Below are 25,800 nucleotides of genomic sequence, written 5' to 3'. Positions count from 1 at the left end.
GGAACAAAAACCGATAAATTTCGATTTCAATTTCGTCTACTTTCATTGAATGGATTTGAGGCATTGTGTTCAGATCCGTGCATTTGAAACGTATTTTTTTAAACAGGAGTCGTTACACGACTGTAGCTTGTAGCCTGTTCCCATATCACTTTGAACGACTGTTTATAGCTATTCCCCACTGGATCGTGACGACAATTTATCGGTTCGTGGTAGCCGCCTTGCCGTTTGCACTACAGAATCGTTTGATGGACGCCGCCTCGTCGTTTGCACGACGGAATCGTTTGATGCACCGCCGAGGGCACGGGGAACGGAGGGGAGAGGAGAGAGATCAATAAAATGTGACCGACAATAGTAGCTGCGATTGTCTGCCATCACGTTTTTATCTTGACGCTTTATTTATCGTAGAGATTGCCTTGACAGTCTGTCGTCGTAACGTCAAAAAAGTCGTGAACGACAGTTAATCGTGTTGTACTATGTACAACTTCATGTAAAAATACAAGTCATGACGCTTTAAACTGCACGACTAGTTGTCGTCACGACATAATGGAAACGCGCCCTTAGTGGTTGATATTCGGGTTGGATAAATTATTCGTAGAAACGAACAAAAACTACCATTTGGCATATAGAAAAAAAGAAAAACTAAATATGAGACTTGGGTCTTCCGCGTGATTGCGAATGCCGATTACGCGAATGACGATAGTGCGAAGACGGATGCGCGAAAGCTTGAATGCGCGATAGTTCATTTGCGCGAATGACGATAGCACGAAGGCAGATTTGCGAAAGCTGTAAAGCAAGTTAATTGTTGCAAGTACACTCTAATAAACTTTTACAAAAATAAACGTATAGTTTATTATGAAAGTTTTGCATTGCAAAGAATTGCAACCTGCAGCCATGGGAGTCAAATCTGTCTTCGTGCTATCGTCATTCGCGTAACTGACAATTCGCGCAAATGAACTATCGCGCATTTAAACTTTCGCGCAACTGGCCATTCGCGCCAATGAACTGTCGCACATTTAAACTTTCGCGCAACCGTCTTCGCACTATCGTCAGTCGCGTAATCGGCATTCGCACTCACCTATGAGACTTAGCGGTTTCAGTTCCGACGCCCCTCAATTATCACTTTGAACACTAGTTCAAATCAATTTGTTGACCAACAGATTGTGTCTATTTTTAGTGCTACTGAAACTTGTTTAATTTTCGATACTTGCAAAACATATAATTGTTAATGAAATGCATTATCATCATCACCAACAACAATATTTTATTCGTCCCAATTCTGACCACGAGTCTCCTCCACGACCTTGTGCAGAAGGAACGAATTTGCTGCGAATCGTATCGCGCATCGATATATGCACGATTGTATTCAACGTGCGAGCATTTGAGGATGGATTCAGTCAGTATTTAATATGGAGTTGGACGAAGTGGTTTAGTTGTGGCAAGCTTACAGTTTTGGAAGAGACGAAACGAAAGGAAAGTGGAATGTACTTAGTACATCCTCCTCGTGCCTACAGTTGTTTACGATAGAAAGATATATAGCATGTTTCGAACAGTATGTTATGAGACCTTTTTAATTATTGTTTCAGAGTATTCAGAAGATGCCACAGTGTCGATCTTTTTTCTACTTCATATATAAACATTTCCGTATCAAAAATTTGCCGCTCTATTTTCCTAGACACGTGTACTCTGAAGTTCGCGCGTAAACTGAACGTAACCAAAAAGTTTCTTGTAATACGTACAAATGCGCGTGCATCGAGTATATAACCAGAAATAGAGACGAAATAAGGGCCATATATTCCTGGTAACACATCAGTGATACATCACTTGTAAATATCAACTCTCGTTTGCACTGAAATAAAGACAGGCCAACAACTGACCTGTGTGTACGTCTCCGTATATTCCAAAAATATTCTGTATTTATTGTAATAAAGATAATCTAACAATGACATACTGTTCCATTCGGTGGTATGGGGAAAAAATAGCAAAACGTCTAGTTACAAAACAAACAAAATCAAATTTCATCGGTAATTAAATATGTAATTTGGCAATTTTCGTCCTTTATAACAAAGCTCTAGTTAACTGGTCGATTAGAAGTGAAACAATTGACGACACCCGTCAATTGTTTCGAGTTCGGGCTGGCCAATCGGAGCGCAGTTGTCACAGTAATGATATGGCAGAATAGTTTTCAATCAAATTAAATGACATTTTACCTCTATTTCTGGTTATATACTCGATGTGCGCGTGAGTAGAGAGTCTGGAGTATTGCACGAATTGACCTGCTGAATTATTTTAATAAACTTTAGCGATGAATTCGCTTCTTCTGGACAAGGTCTAAGGCAAGAGTTTAGGCCACACTATGTCACGGTAACAATGCAAACATTGTCAAAAGTTGTGACCCTTCTTCGACATGTAAGCTTCATTGTAATGTTTTACCTCATCGTTAGCGAGTTGCATCCACAAATACACGCAACGATCGAGGGGAAGCCCTCGATCTTTCCCTCCAAAATGGTCTTAAAGAAGTTGTCGTGTCGTATCAAAAGTCCAATCATTTTCCCGTGTCTATCTGGTCCGTCCCAAAAGTATCGAACATTTTTCAGGAAAAATACTTTTATTGAACTTATCGGTACCATACATTAGTACTCTTCAAAATAACACCCTTCAGCATCGATGCACTTTTGTAGGCGAGTTTTCCATGCCCGGAAGGCCCCCTGGAAGACGTCAACGGGTAGGTCCTTCAGCGCCCTCGTCGTAGCTTCTTGGATGTCCTTAATTGTGCCCCAATGCTTGCCTTTGAGCTTCGACTTGATGCTGGGAAACAAGAAGAAGTCTGCCGGGGCGACGTCAGGACTGTAGGGAGGCTGCGGGACCAGCGGGCTTCGTCGGTCACCTCTTCCCTTCCGTCACGGAACATCTTGTGCCACTTCCTGACCGAGGATTCGGACAAGGCTTTGTCCTTGAAGGCCTGTTTAATCATCTCGTTGGTTTCCACAGTATTTTTGCCGAGTAGAACACAAAATTTCACTGCGTACCTCTGTTCTAACGGATCCGTCATCGCGCTACTTTTAAAAACTTCGACGAGGTGTCGTTTAGAGCTCTACGCGAACGCACGTCCTGCCGCTCCAGGTGCTCGGAGCCAACTGGGACCGGTCGCGCTGTATCGGCTAGATCCCCCCACCACTTTCTGTTGCCAAGCGGAGCGCTTCCCGCCGTTCGGCAACACTCCCAAAAAAAATGTTCGATACTTTTGGGACGGACCCTGTATGCTTTATAGCGTTCACGGTTGTTCTCGTTTACCATTCTCAATACTTCCTCATTGGTTTTCTTTTCTATCCAACTTATCGACTGGGTACTGGCAATCGGTACTACCTCAATTTTGACAACTGTACATGATGAAGAAAAAAATTGTTTGCGTCTTTTGTATATATTTTTAATTACTCAGATAATTAAATAAAATTACGTAGTTTTTAAATATTTTTATTACACATACAATAAGTATATTTATTTAATAAACCAGATGCTATAGTATAAATGACACAAACAATTTTTTTCTTCATCGTGTAAAATTGTCAAAATTGAGATAGTACAGGTTGCCAGTTCACAGTCATTATGCCCTTCATTCTCGTCCAGTACCACATCTCAAAAGCTTCTAATCTTTCCCTATCTCTTTGTGTGAAATGGTATAATCTTAAACTTCACATATTATGAGTTACAACACTATTATACAACAATAATAATAATAATAATACCACACGCAAAATAGGCGCCTTGACGTCGAGTTGCGGACACCAACCCGTTACACCATGTACCAAGTACCAATAATAATAATAATATTAATATTGTAATAGCAGTGCGATATGTTCTTGAGTTACAGTCTGTAAACTAGCATAAATTATGTTGGAGCCCCAAATAAAACTAAACTAATATTGCTTACCTATCGCGGCCCCCTTTATCGTTATTGAACCTTTCGTCCCGTTCCCTCTTGATGTCAGAGGAGTAGGAGTCGCGCCCAAACGATCGACGCTCGAACCTAAAACAATTAAACGTTACCAGGTAACAGTTATACAAGACAAATATGGTAACTCCATAGAAACGTAGCAGCGCGGCTTGTATGTGTGCACGCCCACCGCGCGCCGTGTACGGACGCACACATTTGCATAATCTCGCGGCACAGATTATTTTACCACGATTAATAATTACCACGTATATATGATACTAATATAAAGTGATAATAATCTTCTATTTAAACGTCAGCTGATGTCATGGCTAAGAGATAAAAATATAATTTATATTTTTGACATCTTCAGGACACGGTAATAACTTACTATTATAATATGTTATCATACTTAATAGGACTTGCTTTAGAATTGTTTAGCTGCCAAAATGTTGATGTCCTATTTATAAATTTGCATGCCGATAATGGTAAAATATGAGTGTTGTTTTATTATGTATACTTGTACCACCTATTGTAAACCATATTTTAAGCCATTCATTTATTCATGTAACAGATGCATCAATCTCATAAAAATCGAAAATACCTACGAGCACGCGCTCAGAGAGGTGAAAACAACGTTGCCCGCCGTGTGCAGTCGTGCGGAGTCAAATGTTCATAAATGAAATATATGTATGAGCGCTTGAGTGCGCCGACGTCGGCGTACTCAGCGGTAGGCACTTATCGCGTAACCTTGAGTAAGTGACGGAGCCTTGCTCGCGGTGTATTCGTATTACACAGAGCGCACGCGCCTTTCATTATAGAATTGAAGCGTACGCTCGGTGTTTAATAACTGATATCAAATAGTAGACGTGTTTATTGTTGTGTTTGGGGTTGTTTAAATAAACTCAAAACATTAAATTAAGAATACTTCAGCATTTCTTATCTATTTCAATAATAATACTCCCATAATCGAGATGCCAATCCGCGATGATGTTATAAAAATTTCAATATATAACACAAGGTACGTCAACATAGCACGAGAATGCTGTGACGAACAACTTAAATTTTAACCGAGTTCAAAAAAGAAGGAGGTCTCAATTCGACTGTATGTTACTTTTTGTGTGTATGTTACGCGATTACTCCAGCATCTGCGAACCGATTCTGGTGATTATTTTTTTGTTATAATAATAATAACGCACACACTCAACATAGCCCCGCACTAGGGAAACCCTGTGTCGCGGGTGCCATGGACACACACACATAGACAACCACAAATTACACCCAAACTCACGAGAGAAATAAATGTAGGCCATACAAATATTTCTCCCGGCCCGGGAATCGAACCCGGGGACCTCTGCGTGGCAGTCCGGTATGGTAACCGTTCGGCCACGGAGGCAGTTGGAAAGAGGGTACCTTAGTATTGGTCCCCATTTAAATTTGAAGAAAATATTCTATCTTTAAGGATCGCAAACTAGGGGATGAATCCGGTTTCACGCACTTTCCGGTAACCGATTTCAATAAAACTCAGCAAATTTACTATTCTCCAAGTCTTATTAAAATCGGTTTAGACTGAACATCAGAACCTTGGTAATGAAACTATTTTTTGGGATCTCAATCGTGATTTTTTTTTTCAAATAAACCAACGTTTCGGGCCCTTTACACCAATCCTTTATATCATTTCAGTCATTTCTTTACGCTTGTTGAGAATTTAAGTATTGGGTTTTTAAACGGCTTTTTTGCAGCAGTGCTTCCTGTGAGAAATTATAGGCTCATTCAGCGGGCGCGCGGGTCTTGGCATCTTCCCTTTCACATGAGCGGGTCTATCCACACGTCGAAATTGCAAACATACGCTAGATCAAGCACTGTGAAAGAATGGGCGGACTAAGCCATTAGATTCGCGGCGCGCGCGTCTCCTGCGCCCGTGCCCGCATTTAGGCAGGCCCTGGCGCACGCGACCACTGTGAACGCAAGAAGCGTCTACGTACATTTGAATTACACGCACCCGCGCCCGCCGCCACTCTGAATAAGGCCAATGAAGTGCAGCGAAACATGTGATATCTGCTGACTCGGTCTGTTGTTTAATTGGAAGAGTGGTAGGCACAGACACTGGTTTGAGTTCAGTCAGATCGAAGGAATTTCACTTTGTATTTGTTCGGTTTTTGTATCAATAATAGTGACTAGTGATACAACGTAAGTGTCATAACGGAAACAGATGTCAAAAGTAATCTTAGCGGATACGCACACGAAAGGGAACGTTTAAGTACCATAAATATCTCAATGAAACAATTCCAAATAGGACTTGTTTTTGGTTTCATAACTGCACTTAATACATAACAGCTAAAAAACGCGCGCCTCACGGAGACGGAGGCAGAGGTCTGTTACATTACAGATAATGACAAACTAGTAGAATAAGTTTCATAAAAAAATATTTGAATATCAAGGTAGTAAAAACAACATGATATTAGAAATCAATATTGCTGCTTTCGAGTCGGACGGATGGCTCCCTGGGCTAACGTATCAGTTTAGGTTAGAATTATCACCACAGAACAGAAAATAAAGTAGAAGTGGTTAGTTAGCCTCACATGTGTGCCAACTATAGGTCTCTTAAGACCTATGTGACTTCTGTCCGCCATTTTCGCTTTATACGGTTTGGTTGTGTCAATTCGTTCGCGTAAATTCTATAAAATCAGTTTTGGAATGCAAAAATGATAGCTGCACCAAAAATATTACCTGTGATGGTATTTCATATCATCGGCACGTCTTATTTCAATAAATTTTCAAAATAAACAGAATATCGAAATCATTTTTTTGTTACAAGAAACGAAAGTAAAGCTTATACCCCTGCAATATAGTCGTTTCTTTTTTGGAGAACTAAATAAATAACTCCAATTCGTCGTGGTTCAGCAATTAACCGCTAGATGGCAGGACATTGATTGAAATTTCAATTTAATATTGAAACGTCGTAATCAATAATAAGTATTGGCGGTATTGAACTTTCAACGATATGCCAACAGGGTAAAGATTATATTATATTAAAAGTCCAGAATTTGATATTTCTTTTTAAATTTGAAACTACGACCAATCATTATCAACAATTAGTAGTGTTTCAAATTAAGAATGTGTGAGTTTTGGCGACATCAGTTCTGATAGTAATCGAGGCTTATGGCACTTCCATAGTTTTTTTCTTCTGTGGTTATCACTCACCTGTCGTTGTTGGCGCGGTGGGCATGCGAGTCGCGGTCGCGCGGGGGTCGGTAGGGCTCAGCCCCACCGCCCCACTCGCCTTCCTCCCAACCAGCATTCGCGTCGCGCACCATTATGCGGCCAGACCCGATACGACGACCTATATACAGTATGATAAATAAATAAAATTGTTTTTTAAATAACTCATTGTACAAAAGAATAACTAAAGACTAATTATGCGTATCAATGTAAAATATAACACATATACCTGAACTAGGAGAATCCTTTATTTCAGGTAAAAAAATACTAATTATACAATTATATACTAACATTATATATTAATAAAATATAAACAAAAGAATAGTTCAATAATAAAATGCAAATCGTATATATATACGCATAAATTAGACAACATCTATTTTATTTATTTTGGGTAATTAATAAATTATCTCTATCATCACAGGACATATTTTGAAGGAATTCGTGGAGAATTTTCTTAACCTTTATGTAACAAAAATTATATATGGCCAATTTGGCGTTCAATTTATTGTACAAAAACGGTCAAAGAAACACAAAAAATCTGAAATAAACACATGTTTTGATGATATAATTTTCAGTCAACCGTGACAGTGGGACCTGTAAATAGCCCGAAACGTGGGTTTGTTTGAAAAAACAAATATACGCGATTTAAATCCGGAAAAATAGTTTCATTTCCTATGTATAACAATCGCGAAAACCTAAGAACTCGATACATAACATTATTATTCAAATTGGTACATGCTGCCACAAGCATTCGAACAGTGAACCTCATATTTGAGAAGCGACTGATGTCTAACTGTGCTACCACGCTTTATTTATTAAGAACGCTATAAAATGTAGGCAAATACATACAATGCAATATCAATCTCATAACACGCATCACCTGAATTTGCCATTTAATATAGGGCTTTCACGTTTAAGGTAGATTGGATTTAAAGCAACGTGAAAGGCCCAGAAACTAAGAACGGGTTGGGTTTCTAATCGAGTTCACTCGAAACTCGACTGTGACTAAAGAAAAAACCACTCATGGGTTCCAAGTCTGCTACTTTTAAAACATGCCAATTTTAAATCAACTCAATTGTGAGTCGATAGAGTGTCTGTCAATGGGTGGATTTTGTTAGTTTTGGTATTCAGCTCTTCAATTAGAAGTCGATGACACGTTAATGGCGTAGTCTATACAAATAATTTGACATAAAAAGAGTTATTTGTTACGTTGTTGTTAGACGCGAGTGTTTGTATTGAAACCTGAGCAAGCGAAGGAAGCTAAGATTTCGGAAATAACAACACACAAATTTTCACCTCACTATAGCGAGCAATATGGTAGATGAAAGAAAAACAGTTGAACTATAAAACATCAGTTTTTTTAATTAAAAGGAAAAGTTTATCTTCGGATGCGTAAGGCTGTTAATTTTAAGACTAAATTGTTGATTAAACGAGGTATTAATAAATTAAGTAATTTCTATGGTAGTTTTAGTAAGGCAATATCGATCGTTAGTGACTTAACACTGACACTCTATTGAGACTCAACTGCCATTGCAACTAGATTTTATATAGTATTCGTTATCAGAATAACGAATACTGTTATAATTGCAATATAACTTCAGTGTCAAAACAGACTTACAATGAGCAGGGGTTGAAGAAAATTAGCAGATTTAGGGCCCTAGTGGTAAGCGATATACATAACAGTAGCAGTGCCACTGAAACCCTTAAAATGCAAAGATCTTCAAAAAACAATCTAATTTCAATGTAAGCTTTATTGTAGGCTTATAATAATATTGTTTATTGGGATATTAGAAAAAACAGCAGCGCATTTGCGACCGTAGAGCAGTGAGCGTACATTGCGCGCAAACGTGTTTTTTTCTTTATGATAGTAAGTGACGGGACGAACAAGTCGTGTGCCTAATGGTAAGCGACATGCCTGTCCGTAACAGTTGCAGTGGCACTCAGAGATTTAAATCTCAAAGATCTGAGAGGGCACCGCCACTGCGCCAGTTAGTCACATAAGTTGACAAGTACCATGTGCCTGTAATTTACGCAGTATGCTCACATTACTGCTTGGGCGCAGAAAAAGGTATGATGGCAGTAGTTCCCTGGACGAACTCTTTCACAAGGAGCTCTACTGCTACTAAAGGCATGTTGGATACAACCAACATAAGACGCAATGTACGCGCAAACCCTGACCGTACCTTGGTCAGGTTTGGCTGGTATAGCTTGCGCCGGAGGCTGCACGGTTGTGGCCCCCAATGGCGATTCTGGTCTCGTCCGGGCCACGTGCGGCGGCGGGGCGGCCGCGGCCGGCGCGCCGCATCCTGACGTAAACGAACGACGCTGCGGGGACAGCACAATCCCACCTCCGCTCGGTTCGCTCTCCTTGCGGACACGTTCTCGAGGATCCGCTGAGCGTCTCTCGCGATCGCGCTCGCGTCCATATACACCCTGTAAATAAGATAATTTTTAGCGTGCATATATTTGAACATACTGTAGGGGTTTATTAACACATATTTTTTCATTCAATTTGAACTTCGGCAGATACGTTGAATCCATGGCCAAAAATGCGGCAAGGAAGCTTGGCATTCTTTCCAGGGTGAGGCGTTACTCTACACCGGGACAGTTGCTTCAGCTGTACCAAGCATAAATTCGGTCGTGCAAGGAGTACCACCATTGGGGATGGCACTGCTACATGCCAACTGGCCACCTGGGATTCTATTGACAAGCGTACCAATCAGGCTTATAGGTGACTCGGTATTAATAGAGGCGAAGCTGCAGAGCCTTGAACACCGCTGTAAATTCGCCTGCTTACCAGTATTTTACAGGATATATCACGGAGAGTGTGCGATGGAAGTACACGATTTAATTCCGCCTTCCCCTTTCCATCACCGCGGGACTAGGCGTTGGCTTAGGTTCTACCCCTAAGTTGTAAATATTCTTAAGATCGCACGAATCGTTACTCTTCCACATTTATATGGCAAACGGCTATGGAGTGCAATTCCCTGCTTGCGGACTTGTTCCGTGAACGTTATAACTTGGGCCTTTTCAAGGTGAGAGTGGGTAGGCATTATTTGGGTGTGCGTGCTCCATCGTCGGCCTTATCGTCACTTTCCAACAAGTGAAAAGGAGGTCAAATGCGCACTTACATTTTATAAAAAAAAATATTTGAATAGGCGCGCAAAAATTCGCGCGGACTGGTTCGTAACAAGTCGAGCAACATTAAGATAGAGTATAAACCTGAAATAGAGACGAATGTCATTTAATTTGGCTGAAAACTATTCTGCCAAATCATTACTGTGACAACTGAGCACCGACTGGCCAGCCTGAATTCGAAACAATTGACGGGTGCCGTGAAACCCTGGACACACACATAGAACACCACAAATTACACCCAAACCCACGAGAGAAATTAATGTAGGCTATACAAATATTTCTCCAGGCCTGGGAATCGAACCCGTATGGCAACCACGGAGGCAGTTAAAATAATTAAATTAAATGTGGAACCGAAACGCTTCCTGGAATGAAACCTGGAATATCCACAATATGATGGTGGAAACCTAGCCTACGTCTATTCCCCCGATGATGGAAAGGGAAAAGCGGAAAAGATTTATAGGAGCGAATTATATCATGCAATTCTATTGCACACTTTCCGTAATATAACCAATAGAATACCGATAAATAAGCTGGCAACTTTACGGTCGATAGGATATTTATCGATTGCAATCACTAGCAGCCTTGAAGTTGGAAACTCTTTTCCGCATTAAACTGTCATTTTACTCTGTCAGCTAATAGGGTTTAATTAAGAAAGTACGGTTTCACCTTATGATTTTCGTTAGGAGCGTCCCCTCTAGCGCCCCGATCTTCTTCATTGGGTGAATCAGAACGCCGTTTCAGCACGCTGCAGCAAAGAAGTTACACATAAGAAAGATATACCTAAATAGATGGATCTTATGTCAAAAATGGTTGGAAGCGAAATGTTGATGAGGTCATCATGCGCGACAAGAATAGACAAACCTCACCTCCAATAATGAAGAGGGGTAATTTGAAGAGTAATATTGTTTTCAGTTGCTCACTCAGTGCTTTAAATCACAAAGATCTGAGGGGCACTACCACTGCGCCCGTCAATCTGAGACAAAAGTTGACAAGTCCCATGTGCGTGTAATTTTACCAGCACCCGTTAGGGCGCGTTCCCATTATGTCGTGACGTTGTTGGACAACCGTCGCGTCCAAGCTGTTCCCATATCACGACTATCTGTCGTGAGTGGTTGGTTACCTATCAGTAGTCCGAAATGACATTTTTCAGAAATAACGTTTCCTCGAACTTTCATAACCTCGAAAGTAATTTTGAAAGGAAAATGTTTTTTCTTGTAAACCTAACTTAACCTAACCTAACAGAATCTAATCGTGTGTTTGCAATAAACATCCAACATATCCTGAAAGAACAGCGGTGTATTTATAATTCGGTCTTCGGTGTAATGAAAATTCGAAAAAACGTATTTCGAAAAAAAATCGAGTTTGTGTTAGGTTACCGTCGTGACTGTGTCGTCGTTGAACGACAGTCGTGTCTAGCTGTTCCCACTAGATCGTGACGACAATTTATCGATTCACGGCTGCCGCCTTGTCGTTTGCTCAACAAAATCGTTTGAAGCTGCGATTATCTGTCATCACATTTTTATCGTGACGTTTTATTTATCGTCCGACGACTATCATTCTAGCTCGCCCCATTGTCATGACAGTCTGTCGTCGTAACGTCAAAAAAGTCATAAACGATAGTTAATCGTGTCGTTCTATGTGTGAACAACTTCTTTTAAATATACAAGCCACGACACTTTAAACTGCACGACTATCTGTCGTCACGACATAATGGGAACGCGTCCTTACTTTTTATAACCAGAACGCAGTAATGCTGACATTGTAACTTTTTCACAAGGAGGTCCACTGCTAAGTACTTAGTTTTCGAGTGGTAAACCTGTCTTACCAAGTGACAAGATCAATTATTTTTCTAGTACCGTCCCTGTTTGACATTCATGCTTTGTATTTGAAAACCAGCCATAAAATGACCAAAGACTTACAGTGCAAGAGCATCGCATCCAGCGAAGGCGTTCTCAAGCCCGCGCTTGACAAGCGGCGAGTTGCGTAGACGCAGCAGTTCATCGCGCGAGTACGAAATAGGCCGTCGTGCAGGACCCACGCACAGCACCGCCGGGTCGCCCCCGCCTGCACCGCCACCCCCGCCAACGCCCACCGACTCCTCTTCGTCATGACCTGGACACAAATAAAATTAATTTAAAAAAATATAATGGCCATAAAAACGTACGTAAAATTCCATGAAAAAGTAAGGCCCTTATTTGTATGTCACAGGTAGAGACAGGAATACTTAAACTTTAAATGATAAACACAGAGCGCATAAAACCTCGCTCTAAAATCCGTGAACAGAAATTAAAAGCACAAATCAAAACAAAATATTCATATTTTTACTCATAATTATTACAATTTAATTTTGAATACTGTTGTAAAGTAATTGCTAGTTACACATTATATTTCCAGGATTTCAGATGGACGTATTATCCATTCCGTGTATTTACTTTCTTTAAGATCAGTTGGGGTGTACGAGTTTCCTGTACGTCTGGCCCAGTGTCCACTGGGCAAATCTTTCACCACGATGGCAAGCATTGCAATGTATGCCATCGATACAATAATAATAATAAGTATATTCCATCAAGTATATAACCAGAAATAGAGACGAAATGTCATTTAATTTGTTTGAAAACTATTCTGCCAAATCATTCCGGTGACAACTGTGCTCCAATTGGCCAGCACGAATTCGAAGCAAATGACATATGCCGTCAATTGTTTCACTTCAATGGACAAGTTAACTCAAGCTTTGCTACAATGGACAAAATTGAAAAATTACACATTTAATATTGAATTACTGATGAAATGTGATTCCGTTTGTTTTGCAATTAGATGTTGGAATTTTTGGAATATACGGAGACGTACACACAGATCAATTGTTGGCGCTGTACTATTTCAGCTTTCTAATTTGTGATTTCAGCGCAAACAAGAGTTGATATTTAAAAGTGATATAAGTCCCATTTGCCCAATGAGTTGCCAGGGATGGATGGCCCTTATTTCGTCTCTATTTCTGGTTATACGCTCGACGATAAAGTTAAATGTACGGACAACGGCACATCAGACTACACATTTTTGTTCGAAAATCGCCTCCATTGCAACGGAACAAGATATGTCAATGTGTAGCTTGATGCGCTGGCGCGATGTGGAAGATTCTAAAATATATTCCCAGAAGCCCAACTGAATCCACGGCCTGTTAAATAAAACAGACATCAAAGTATGTTCATAAAGGCGTTAAGATGAGGAAACCCTGAAAAATACTAGTCTGTATAAAAACCTGTTTCTTAAAGTCGGTTGCAAAGGAACTGAAGCCTTACTACATACGCATTAGTACCTCACCATGACTAGACAAACAAATATCGTCTACTTTAACTGAGAATCTTAAACACGATTTGCAGTCACTAAACTAGCAGGCTTAGCATGAGCCCGCAGATGACGTCACTACGAATTATCTCGACAAGGTTTACGTTGTAGCGCATACAAATGTCAAATGAAGGCAATTTCTCTCCAACCATAGCACGACAGCCAAATTTTGTATACTTTTGACAGATCGTAATGGCGAAATATCTCTACTACCATTGGGGTAAAAGACAGAAAGTACGCGTAGAGAAAACTTTATCTACGGTAGAGTTTCCCTTCCTTCGTGCTAGGAGGTGAAACATAATCGGTAGAGAAGAAAGATATCTCGACGCGCTTAAGTTTTGTCTATTTCCCCTTATGCTAAACCAACAGGTTAAGAATATGTAAATACTGGGTTTAACAAAAAAGAACATTGATTACAATGATTTGCGGTCGACATGATCGATCGTATGCTTCTCACACATTTACTCGATTTTGTCTGATTTATCACACATGTTGATCGACAAAAAATACGATATCGATCGTCTGTTGCTAACAAATGTACTCATTTTGTTTAATTACATGTATCGATTGTCAAAAAACCGAGCATATATTTTGTAGGCGCATTTATAGCACCTCTGCATGCTGATTTTGATTCAAATAGGAATCGAACCGATCGGATAGCCCATCCGATAACAATCGTAAGGCTTTCCGAGCGAGAAGATGAACCTGCCTGATTCGTACTATATCTTTCTAATTTGTGAGTTAAATCAACTATTGTCCCGATTTGAAATGTCAATTGTTTCCGATCGGCCAGTAGAGTGTTTCCGATCGTGGGAGGCAATCAAAATCAAGCTGCATGTTACGTATCAAAGTTTAAAAATAACTCATGTTCAAAATAACAAACTATGAAATGGTTTTTTTAAATGTCGTATAGTAACTCTACAGCACAGTCGTTGCACATTTATCATACCCGACATCCGACAGTTCAACTCTTCCTGCATAGCGATATCAAAATAAGGCTTTAAAAACAGCGGTTATTTTAAGAGTGAAAGAAAGAAACGACACTTAATACCTACCACAAATCTGTGGCTATAGTGAAAAGGGGTACAAGTAAAAAAATGCAACTTTACAAGGAAACGCGAAACACAAGTAAAGCTTAATATCACATTAAGCTTTAAGTGTTTTTCGCGTCTCCTTGTATAGTGGGGTTTTGTGACTTGTATAGTTGAAGAAATATTATTTGCACCGATGAATGTTATCGCTTGGAACGGCTAATCCTTTCTATTGCAATAGTGTAATAAAACCATTAACAATTCTTTTTACTTAAAGCGTACACGGATTTGACGATCTTGGTCCATCGTACGAGTCATGGGCGCGCTATACACCGTCTCCGAAGTTCCGTAATTATTGACATACAACTATCATTGAGCTACCAACAAATGGACATCGGGTCTAAAACAAAAACCACGAAAAAAATGTCCGAGGTTAACCTATACAAACGTAGTGACATGTAACGAAATATAAAAAACTAAAACATTTAATTTAAATTGTAACGTCATTGCAGTACTAAGCCTAAATTTGCTTACAACAATTTAAGGGCCCAAAAACACCATATTCAGCTTCTACTGGAAACTTAACAAAATGCACAATATTTAGCTTCGACTGAAAATTACTTGAACACAAGAGTAATGGAATAGCCTTTCTCGTAAATATTAATTATTTTTTTATATATATTATTATGTCGAATTTTGTGCAAATTCACTTAAAGGTATAATAAAGAGTTGGGCAGATACATACATACAATTATTACTACAAATGTGAAAATAAGCGTGTACTATAAGAAATGTACCGATATTCTAACTAAACGTAAACTCAAATATCCGTAATTCTGATTTATAACAAAACCGTTACGCTTTCGAGTAATTTTGATGCTTTTTACATAGACAAAATTAGCTTTTGTTTTGTAATCTTCGTAAAAACACATTATGAAAATTCGAGTTAATGTTATTTCGGGAAAATGTATTTTCTGACTTCTGATAGGTAATCCCATGCAGTAAAACGAGTACAATAATATTTTGTTAGTTATTGCTAGAGTTGCGGAAATCAGCCCGTTGCACCAAGTACCAAGTACCAAGTAGTTATTGCTAACGTTTAATAAAAAAATCATTTTAAAAATAGGATTAAAATCAAAGCAACTCTACAGTTTCTTTGTTCTAAATATTTCAATCGCTTGTGGTTCGAACAATTGAAAATGACCAAGAAGTTTATATAAGCTCTTGAAACTGACGTAATGGGTCTCTTTCCATCTTTTGCGCATGCAATGAGTAGAAAAAGGACAGTTAGCTATTTCATTATTTCGTGTGCTTTTGTAATTATATTTACGAGTCAGTTATATATAAATTAAATACTATAAAACTGTACAAAATAACACTTTTAATACGACTATGGGAACACAATATAGTTGTTTAGTGAAAATATGATACAAAATCCTGTTTTCACACTTTACTGCAGTAATTTTTACAAGTATTATTTGCACTGCTTATATTGGTACTGCATGATTGACAACCGCGCTGTCACTCGAACAAACGAAGACTATTGTGCGATTGACGCTCTGTATGCGATTTTAACGCCCTACAGGTGCGGACACTTTTTAGCGCGAACCCGACGTCCGTTTATTGAAAGGTCAATGACACCTATAGACAAAAAATGCAATACTTTTTTTTTATTGGACTCTTTTACAGCGACATTAAGAAGCTCCGATGCTGTCAAAAGTTAAATAAATGATTGGATAATACTTTTTCTGAATTCTAGTTTTGAATTATTTTTTTAGTCATCAGGTTGTGACTACAGACTCTTGTCATACTAATTCAGGCAAACTTAGTCCCGCGGCAAGGTCAGAGTTAAGTGCCAATGCGTAAAAGTATTTAGATTAGTTGTTTGCACTACACAGATTGGCACGTGCGTTACCGAGAAGGCTCACTCTTTTGCCCTATTGTACTGGAAAGACAAAAAGATAAAGACGAATCGGTGCAAATAATATTTCGTCAACTACACCCTTTTCACTATAGCCACAGAAATGACACCACACAAAAAATTGTAACACATTTCAAAAGATTGTTTATTCGCTTTCAGTTTGTTCGTAACTGCGGTCTCCTCAACGATAATTGTCAAGAACATAGAAATCCTCAACAGAACGAATCATATGAGCTCAAACATATGTTACTTGAGGAGTTCCTCTGTCTGCCATTTCTATTATCAGACTACTGATGTCACATATTGTATGTGTCAAGTTTTATTGAAATCGGTTAACGGATCGACTTTAATGTGTTAACACCCTTAGAAAAAAACAATAATAATAATAAAACCAAAAAAATCCATATTTTATATAATATTAAGTGACGGTACCAACAAGTCTAGTCGCCTGATGATAAGCTATACGCCTATCGTATATACTGACGAAGTTCAAAACCAAACTATGATACGTTTACCAATGATCTTTTATGCCAAAGTAGTATATTATGGGTTCCATTTTTGAAAGTAACCATAACATTCAGTGACTTCCTTACTTTTCAATATGAAACTTATAACATAAGTTAAAAAGCATTGACTTACAAATAAATAGACGACGAGTCTAATACAAAAACCACGAAAAAAATGTCCCAAGTCAACCTATTAAAACGTAGTGACATGTAAAGGAATATGAAAAAGCTAAAACGTTGAATTTAAATTGTAATGTCATCACAGTACTGTCTAATTTTGCTTGCTTCGCTGTCAGTCGAACAAACGAAGACTAAAGCGGGAATGACGCTCTGTATACGATTTTAACGCCCTATAAGTTCGGACACTTTTTAGCGCGGACCCGACGTCCATACAATTGTAAGTCAATGTTAAAAAGTAAAAAAATGGTATTTTGACTTATAACAACTTACGTGTGAGATATCGATATACAACAACTTTTGAATTTCAAGTAGCTCTAATGCTACTAAGTAAATGAAATTATTTTATTATCACAAAGTTCAGCATTAAACTATCTGACAGTAAATGTTGTTTGGTTTCACGAACCGAAGTCGTTCTTTAAAGGATAACAGCTGATAAATTACGACGTTACATAGATACAGATACGGTACTCGTGAATGCCGCTGGTTCCCTGGCCCCACGCTATTGATACAACCGTATCACGGTGCTTGTCTTTGTTTACCAGCGCTACTCGCAACATTATACTGGAATGATATATACGTACTTTGTGTGTCAAAAAAGAGTTGTATGTAAAAAAAGTTAATGGCGTTCTAAATACAATAAGAGATTATTCGCTGTCAAATAAATACAGCGAAATTGGATGGTAAAGTGGGGAAAGGTTGATCTCGGCGTACATATCTCAAATAGTTGTTATTTATGTAAATAATATTATGGCAGCAAAGGAAAAAGCCTTAGTCGAGATATCAGTATTTAAAATGGGAAGTCACACATGCAAAAACGAGTAACAATGCCAACCCTCCGTATTGCTCTGCGTGTCTCAATTACATAAATTTTACAAATACCAGGAAGTAGTAGTAGTTCTACACTTGAGACTGAAGAAAGAAGAACATCTGTGGATGTGCCCCTTTGCAAAGCGAAGGATGACGGAAAGCAGTTGCACTAAATGCAAAAAATTGTTGTTGTGAAAACAAATTTGAAGTATATCACAAATGTTTTAGTTCCTAGATTTGTACCAAAATGTTTTGTTTTTTAATTAATTTGTTTTGTTAATTTTAATATATTAAGTTTGTTTTAAACATTGCCTTTATAAATTTAATATGTAAACAATTTACAAATTTAATAAATGTTGATTTTGCATGAAAACGATGATCTCATATAAAATACCGTTTCTAATTAATATGTTGCATTATTTAATATGAAGCATAACAAATATTCTGGTACATAATTGTAATTAAAAATAAACACAAAAAATATCTATATTTTATTTCACAAAACCTTTGAAATACGTTTTTTTATAAGCGTAGTCGAAACGACGAAACGAGTAAGCGTTGAAAAATAAGGTTAGTAATCTAGGGTTAAATAGTAGTAACATTTTAAACGAATTTTAAATACTTTAATTTTAAGACATTGTACGCCCGACTAGGGTAAAAACAGTGAATCAAATAGTATGTAAAACCTTTGTTTTACCGGTTCATACAATTTTTCCGATTTCTGAATGATAAATGCGATTGGAGGAACGGAAAGAGGTAGGTAGGTATGTGAGGAACATAGCAAGTGGCTGTCAGTCGTCCCTACGTAACCCATTGATGGAGAGACGGGCGTGATTGTTGTATGTTAGGCTAAGAAGTCACGGGGCGGTTTTACACCCGCGCAGGTCGCGGCTGCCCGATGGGACTGTTGTTTTATTTCAACACACACGACACTGCAGGTTTGTGCGGTCGCGTAGCCGCCGCGGTTGCGGAACGAAATGCAAACTTAAAGGGGACATTATTATCCTAGATTGCAGTCTTCTTTGGCGTCCGCCGCGCAATGTAAGATTATGAATGTAGTCGCAGCGTGCAAACCACCCGACAATCCTGCATTGCATCCTGCGAGACTCCACACGTGGGCCATACGCAGGATAGTGTTTCAGAAGTCTCCTGCTTGCGCGGTGGACTGTCTTGCAGGTCTGCCGTCCACTAGCTAATACGCGGCTAAGTGACAAATGGTCAAATAACCGTCTTAAATAGCAAAAAATAGAGCACAAAATTCTCTTTTAAAATACAGTTACAATTAGTTAAAGTGTTCGACTTATTGGAACTTATCCTAACGATGCATAGCTGAAATATCATTAAACAATTTCAATAAAAATTCTAAAACTGGGTTATGGTTTTATAAGATAAAACTTTATTTTGTCACTTAGGCGCGTTGTATTTAGTAGGTACAGGTAGTGAATGGGCCGTTTTAGCGGCAGATGATGGCAAGTCGCACGGTTATTTGCGATCGATCGAGATCGTCGACGGCGAACCGACCAGTCAGACGACCGCGTCTCGCGGGGTTCTAATAGTACCCCGCAGGTGCCGCGAGTAACAGTCCCGGCCACAGGCAAATCTGCTACTAAATTTTATATACTATCTGAATTCTACGAAAACCGCAGTCCCGCAACCACGGCGAGGGTGGGTGAAAACCGCTCCGTTAGTTCTTAGCCTTATATTGACTATAAAATGTCAGAATTAATTTTGCAAATGAAAAACGAACACGACAAAGATATGACGTCTAATTTTCAATGGGAAATGTTACCCGTTTGTATAGAAAGTTACTTTGCGTTTATACAGACTTGTCACAGACCCGAATCAACCCATACATATCCCACTGTTGGATACAGTCCTCTAAAGTCTACATCAATTCCCATGGGTAAAGTCTATATCAATACCCAGGGGTCCACGTCAACCAACAAGAAACTCAACTCGACGAAAAAAATTTGGAGTGCACGGGACGTTAATTGGGGTTCACGAGAGTGTTTATGGCACCGTCTTTGTTTCCGATTTCCATAACACAAGTGCTATACTTACTTATTTTGGGATCAGAGGAACGTATGTGATATTGTCTAATATTTATTTATAATAATAAAACAATGTTATGAGCCAGAAATAAGAAAATTAAGAATTTCAACGAAAATATCTACATTTTTGAACATTATAGTCTCATTTCAATGGTGTTGTTTTCAACGTTCGATATGCTTTAGAGAAAATATTCGATTATAAGCTAATGATACAGCAGTAATACATGATAAAAAAACGAATTTTAATTCTCCAAAAAACGCTGCTTCCTCACACAAACTATATATGATCAAACGATATGGAAGTACCAAAATTTTAAATTATTTTTTTACTATATTTGTCCATGTTACAGTTTATGTACAATGTTTGGACTGTAACATTTTGCAGTGTTGTTTAGTCATAGATAGTGCGTTTAATAACTTTAGATATTACCACTATCATTCGCGGAGTAACACACCAGGCAAGGAGCAAAAGTGAAATTCCTCAGAGTGTACAATCGTAACCGTTCATCCGTCCATCATACAGGTTTAAATTTTACTAATAGTTTAGCATAATTAATTAAAGCATTTTTAGAATATTGAAAGGTGTTGTAATCGTAAATTAAAATTTAGTCGTTTTTGAAAATGAATATCAATGATTTTAGTCTTTGTATATCCACGGAGTCACACAGATATATAACTTAATTGCAAACAACGAAGAAACAAACTTAAAACAGCCAATGAGAGCAGTTTCAAGTTGTTTCTTTTTTTAATAAATTGTATACACGGTGTTCCAATTTAAGACACTATGTTACTTAAACCTATGACCTGGCTGATACGCCAAAGACGCCGAAACCTTTTAAAGTTCAATGGAAATCAATAAAAAAAATATTAAGATATTCCTTGTGTTATTTGTATATTCTAGTTAATACGGATTCATAGTTGCATTTCATTCAATATAAGAATTGAATTAATATAAGGTGGAAATTCATTACATGTCATATCACTATATATAGGCTTGGCGTCACTATATATAGGGAACCAAACTAGTTTTAGTCAGTGGCTTCCTTCCAATCCTTATAAAAAATCCTTGTAATTGACCCTTTTGATCGGGATCATAAAAATTTGAAGCAAAATATCCTATCTACAATATTTAAAGTACATTCCCTAACCGCATAACCCTGGGATATCCTGTATATTTATAGATGTTGTAAATTATTTCAGGTAACACAAATTAGACCTATCGGACATAAAATTGGTCAGACACTTGTGAATATTTCGACGACGCGGCAAACCTGCATTGCGCAATAGAATTTACTACGAAATGGGTCTTTTGAAATTAACTCGCGAATAACTAAACACGATACAATGACACCTACTAATATAATACTTCGATTGTTTTCTGGATCAGTGGCCTATTTCAAAAATATCTAATTCCAAAAAGTCCAAAAATTGGTGAAATTACACAGGACAGGACACCTGGGACTTCTTAAGGTGACGGGTGCAATGGCAGTGCCCGCCAGTACTTTGCCATTTAAAGCTCTGACTGCTACGGACAGGCGTGTCGCTTACTACCAGGCGCACGACTAGTTCGTTCCGTCACTTGGTGTCATAAATAAACGACGTATAAAAGATTTTATACGAGTGCAATGTCGTCGGTTGAATATTTTGAAAACTGCTGAGTAACAAGCGATAAAACTGATTATTTTAATTTGAGCCACTATTCTTGAAACTTCAATTGCAAATTACCATTGGGTAAATTACGTTAAAAAAGTACGTTGCCTTGGAAAATTTTTATGTAGGTATATTTTAGAACATCTTGTCTTGTAAGGTCGTGTCAATCTCAGTCAATCAATCAATAACATTCATATGTAAAAGAGGCACGCGCAAATAATATTGTTTTGAAATTTGTTCAAAAATGCTCAGTTAAGGCAGAATGTCAGATAAGGCAGGTACTTTTTATAATACCATGTGACGAGACAGACAAGTCGTGCGATTGGTGGTAAGCGACACGTCTATCCATAACAGTTGCAATGCCACTCAGAGCTTTAATTCGCAAGATTTTAGGTGCACTGCCACTGCGCCCATCGCCCTATTGACAAGTCCCATGTACCTGTAATTTCATCAACACCCTTCAAAACCGGATCGCAGTACTTACATTACGGCGCGGCAGAAATAGGTAAGGTGGCAGAACTTCCCTGGACGAATTCTTTCACAAAGAGCTCTACTACTACAATATAAGTACATATGGTATAATAAGAAGACAGGTAGGTTACACATCCCTCCCAGGGTAAAATTGTTATATGATTATTTTCTTCGCAAAAATGTTTGAAAAATCAAGGTTCTCGTGCTATTGAAATAATCTTTACCAAATGCAGTACTTAGCAATTTTTTATCAATTAATTTTTATGGTATCACGATTATGGGAGTATGATCATGACATAGAAATTAAATGCCAGTTTATAATAACGATGTAAATTTGTTTTTTTTTTTCAAAATTATCCATTGTAAACATTATGACGCCGACAATATAAACTGGCTTCGATGTCGACACTGCATATATTTGGAAGATAGAATATGGTTAATAAATCAGATCGCATCATAATAGTTAAATGTAGAAAAGAAACCAAGCCTCGCAATTCTTTCACGTACATTTACTTTAAATGTGTACAGTCTAGTGTTTTGAAATCTTCTATACATAACAAAGATATTGTGGACTGATTAGCGATTAATTTGTTTTGAGGGTATGGCCGGGCTTGATCGAACTTGGTTGAGGGGCCCCCAGTTGACAACGCCGACAATAAACCCAGTCCAATTGCGTAGAAAAGATAAACATGTATAATGGCGTAAGCTAAATCAGTAGCCAATATCGTGTGCGATACAATATTTTATAAAGTGCAGAGGTCTAAGTTTTTTGAAAGGTAACTAGACGATGTTAGTACCTATACATCACTATTATGCTCTCAAAGTCCTTAGCGACGCATACGAGTGATTGTACTATGTATATAGGTCAGTTCACCTATTGTTTAAAAGACGCCGTGAATGTTTAAATTGTTTTACATTAAACAGGGTTATATAAAATATTTGTATTAAAAATTTAATCACTGGCGGAAACTTAAGATCTTTTAAGGTATTACAAATCTTTAAGATCGATAGATTGTCTATACGCAGCGATAGTCTCTTTCTACCATGTGTACCATCTGACAGTATGCCTAGCGTACCAAATTAGGAAAAAAACTTGAACAAAGAAATACATTGATGACGTCACTTACGCCATGATACTCTCTTGACACGTTTCGAAGGAGGTCCAGCGTGGACTCTTGGCGGGATGTGGGCGGGGACCTTCCTCAAGGCGCTTTGGTACCGAAGAAGGAAGGCGTGGACAGCACATTTTACTGGAGATATAATATTGTCAGACGCAGAAGATATGGTTAGGGTCATATTGGCTTTCCGTGCTCGTCTCTTCGCCGCCCGGGACCCAGCTCGACGTCTACGTCGCCTACTTTTCTTCATCACTTCCCCAACTTGAGCAGGAACGTCTTTTTCCTTACTAACCATGGCTAACTCAAAGTGACGCGACGCGACAAAATGGCGGCACAAAAATTTGTAACTTTACTAATTTTAATTTTAACAACTAAGAATAAAAACTTAACTAACTTAAAACTATCTATCGCAATTAAAAAAAATAAAAAATAAAAAAAAACAGAAAAGACAAAAACGTGACAAAATCGACTAAAAACTAAACTTGGCCTTAGAGACGCGGATCGAATAAAGAAACCTGGTACCGACAACCTGATCGTAACGATATACGATAAAAGAAAACTGAGAAAAAATGTTTCTCGCGTATACACGACAGGGCGCGTAGAGGATCGTCTCAAAGACTGGGACGTAGCGAAATCGCTTCGATTTAGACATGTAAAATACCCTCAAAAATTCATATTTTTTCCGTCGAATGTAATCTCCTCTACCCTTTACTGCGACAAAAATAGCTTCTGCAAAACCGTTTGCGAAAGTGACCTTCACCTGACGAATGACCTAGCTGTTATGTTACCGCGGAATACGTACACAACACAAATAAATAATTACAGTTCAGTGACTCAACAATCCCAAATTAGGGATAATTTAAGCAAATTCATGTAACACACATTATATAGGAAAACAAATGAAGTTTAAAAATAAGTGACGTATGTATAAGTAACTTCAAAGCTGCCATCGTGGTATAAATATACTACCCAAAGTGGTTCGAAATCGAATCGAATATTTAAGTAACTTGCGTAATTTCTTTTTCACGTAATCATTCCATATTATTAAAATGACAAGGCATATACCTACCTACAAGGCATCGAAAATGTGATCGTTGCCTGTATTTGTAAGCAAAAGATAAAGAATATCAACAAACGTGATTTTTTTTAAAAATCTATATGTGAAGGTTTTAATCTCTTATGACTGTAAGCCATAATAAGTACGGCCACAAACCAATATGTTTGAGTCATTTCTTATTATGATTCTCATATAAAAAAATATTAGTCAAGGTATACATCCAAGTTTTCTAATAATATGATACTTAGGTGACAGTAAAAAGATGTATAGTCGCCATAAAAAATGACTGAAAAGTGGCTTTTCAAGACATTTGTGGCCTATCTATTGTGATCATTTTAGCAAATGCGGAATCCTCTTAGCTCTGAGTGTTATCTCCTCCTCCTAAAAACCAGTAGAAAACACAAATATCCTTTATTTACAACTGATTAAGGTCAAACTCACTTCAGCAATAGCTGATGGCAGACATTAGAAAGAGATAAATAAGCTCAAATAGAAAGTACAGTCTACAGGACATCAAGCTTATATACTTTAAAAACGAAAATCTCGAAAATAGAACAAGATCCGTCAATGTGAAGTTTAATGTCAGTACACAAATGCTTGAATGCAAAATATTTTAGTACCTTAAATATGTAGAGAATAAATTTTATAGACAAGCAAATACAAATCACCTTTTATGGACCCATTGCTACTGTTCTATTAGTTTTATAAAACTATGGTCTAAAGCAGAGTTTATATGCAAATTTGTAATAATAAAAACTCTCTGTCCATTCCGAATAGCCCTTTAAAAATAGGGGTTCTTACAATTATATGAATACGGGCTTTCAGGGTCATGGCTTGACCTTCATGTCCCTGCAGTGATGCACCCCTCTGGCATAAATAAGGGGTTGTAAAAGATTGAATTACCATATTAGTATTTCATTCATGCAGATTCATCTATGTAAAATGTATAAATGTGATTAAATTTGTTATTTAATTTAGAAAATTATAATGGAAATTGAGATTTTTTTTAAATTATGAATTAATAGTGTAATAGTTAAGATTAAAAATGAAAAAAAAATTACAATCTAAGCCACTTATTAATACCAATAGTTAGCCTATATATAGTCCCACTGCTGTGCACAAGCATCCTCTCACAATGAAAGGGCTTAGGCTGTAAGTTCCCGTGCAAGCCCACTGTATATTGGGAACTTCACACATATTGCTTTGCAGATGTGTGCAAGTTTCATCATGATGTTTTCCTTCATCGAGCTCATAGTTTCAAATAAAACTGCTTATTAGATTTTTAAACTTACACTATCGGTTTTCAAAGGATAATATTAAATATTAAATATTAATGAAAGATATGTATGCAAAAATGTCTTTAGTAAAGTCATTG

General features: G+C 37.9%; 1 protein-coding gene across 5 annotated transcripts in view; it reads right to left on the bottom strand.

Moving 5' to 3' along the window:
• The window catches only part of LOC113240647 (eukaryotic translation initiation factor 4E transporter-like), a 61,186-nt gene extending 37,463 nt beyond the window's left edge, over window positions 1–23,723 (bottom strand). For 2 of the 5 annotated variants that reach the window (XM_026477999.1, XM_026478000.1), the window contains exons 1-6: window positions 23,378–23,723; window positions 12,211–12,403; window positions 10,958–11,036; window positions 9,337–9,586; window positions 7,133–7,271; window positions 3,929–4,024 (exon numbers count right to left, since the gene is read on the bottom strand). In XM_026477999.1, coding sequence (XP_026333784.1) covers window positions 3,929–4,024; window positions 7,133–7,271; window positions 9,337–9,586; window positions 10,958–11,036; window positions 12,211–12,403; window positions 23,378–23,663 — 1,043 coding nt within the window. In that variant the 5' untranslated portion in view covers window positions 23,664–23,723. The remainder of the gene's footprint in view (window positions 1–3,928; window positions 4,025–7,132; window positions 7,272–9,336; window positions 9,587–10,957; window positions 11,037–12,210; window positions 12,404–23,377) is intronic. The other 3 variants (XM_026478001.1, XM_026478002.1, XM_026477998.1) reach the window with 2 other exon arrangements.
• Window positions 23,724–25,800: the final 2,077 nt, after the last annotated feature.

Source organism: Hyposmocoma kahamanoa, unplaced genomic scaffold (assembly GCF_003589595.1).
Source record: "Hyposmocoma kahamanoa isolate Upper Pololo Valley unplaced genomic scaffold, ASM358959v1 160, whole genome shotgun sequence".
In the NCBI taxonomy this organism is placed as follows: Eukaryota; Metazoa; Arthropoda; class Insecta; order Lepidoptera; family Cosmopterigidae; genus Hyposmocoma; species Hyposmocoma kahamanoa.
The sequence above is the reverse complement of the archived record's forward strand: the minus strand, read 5'-3'. Positions and strand labels throughout refer to the sequence as shown.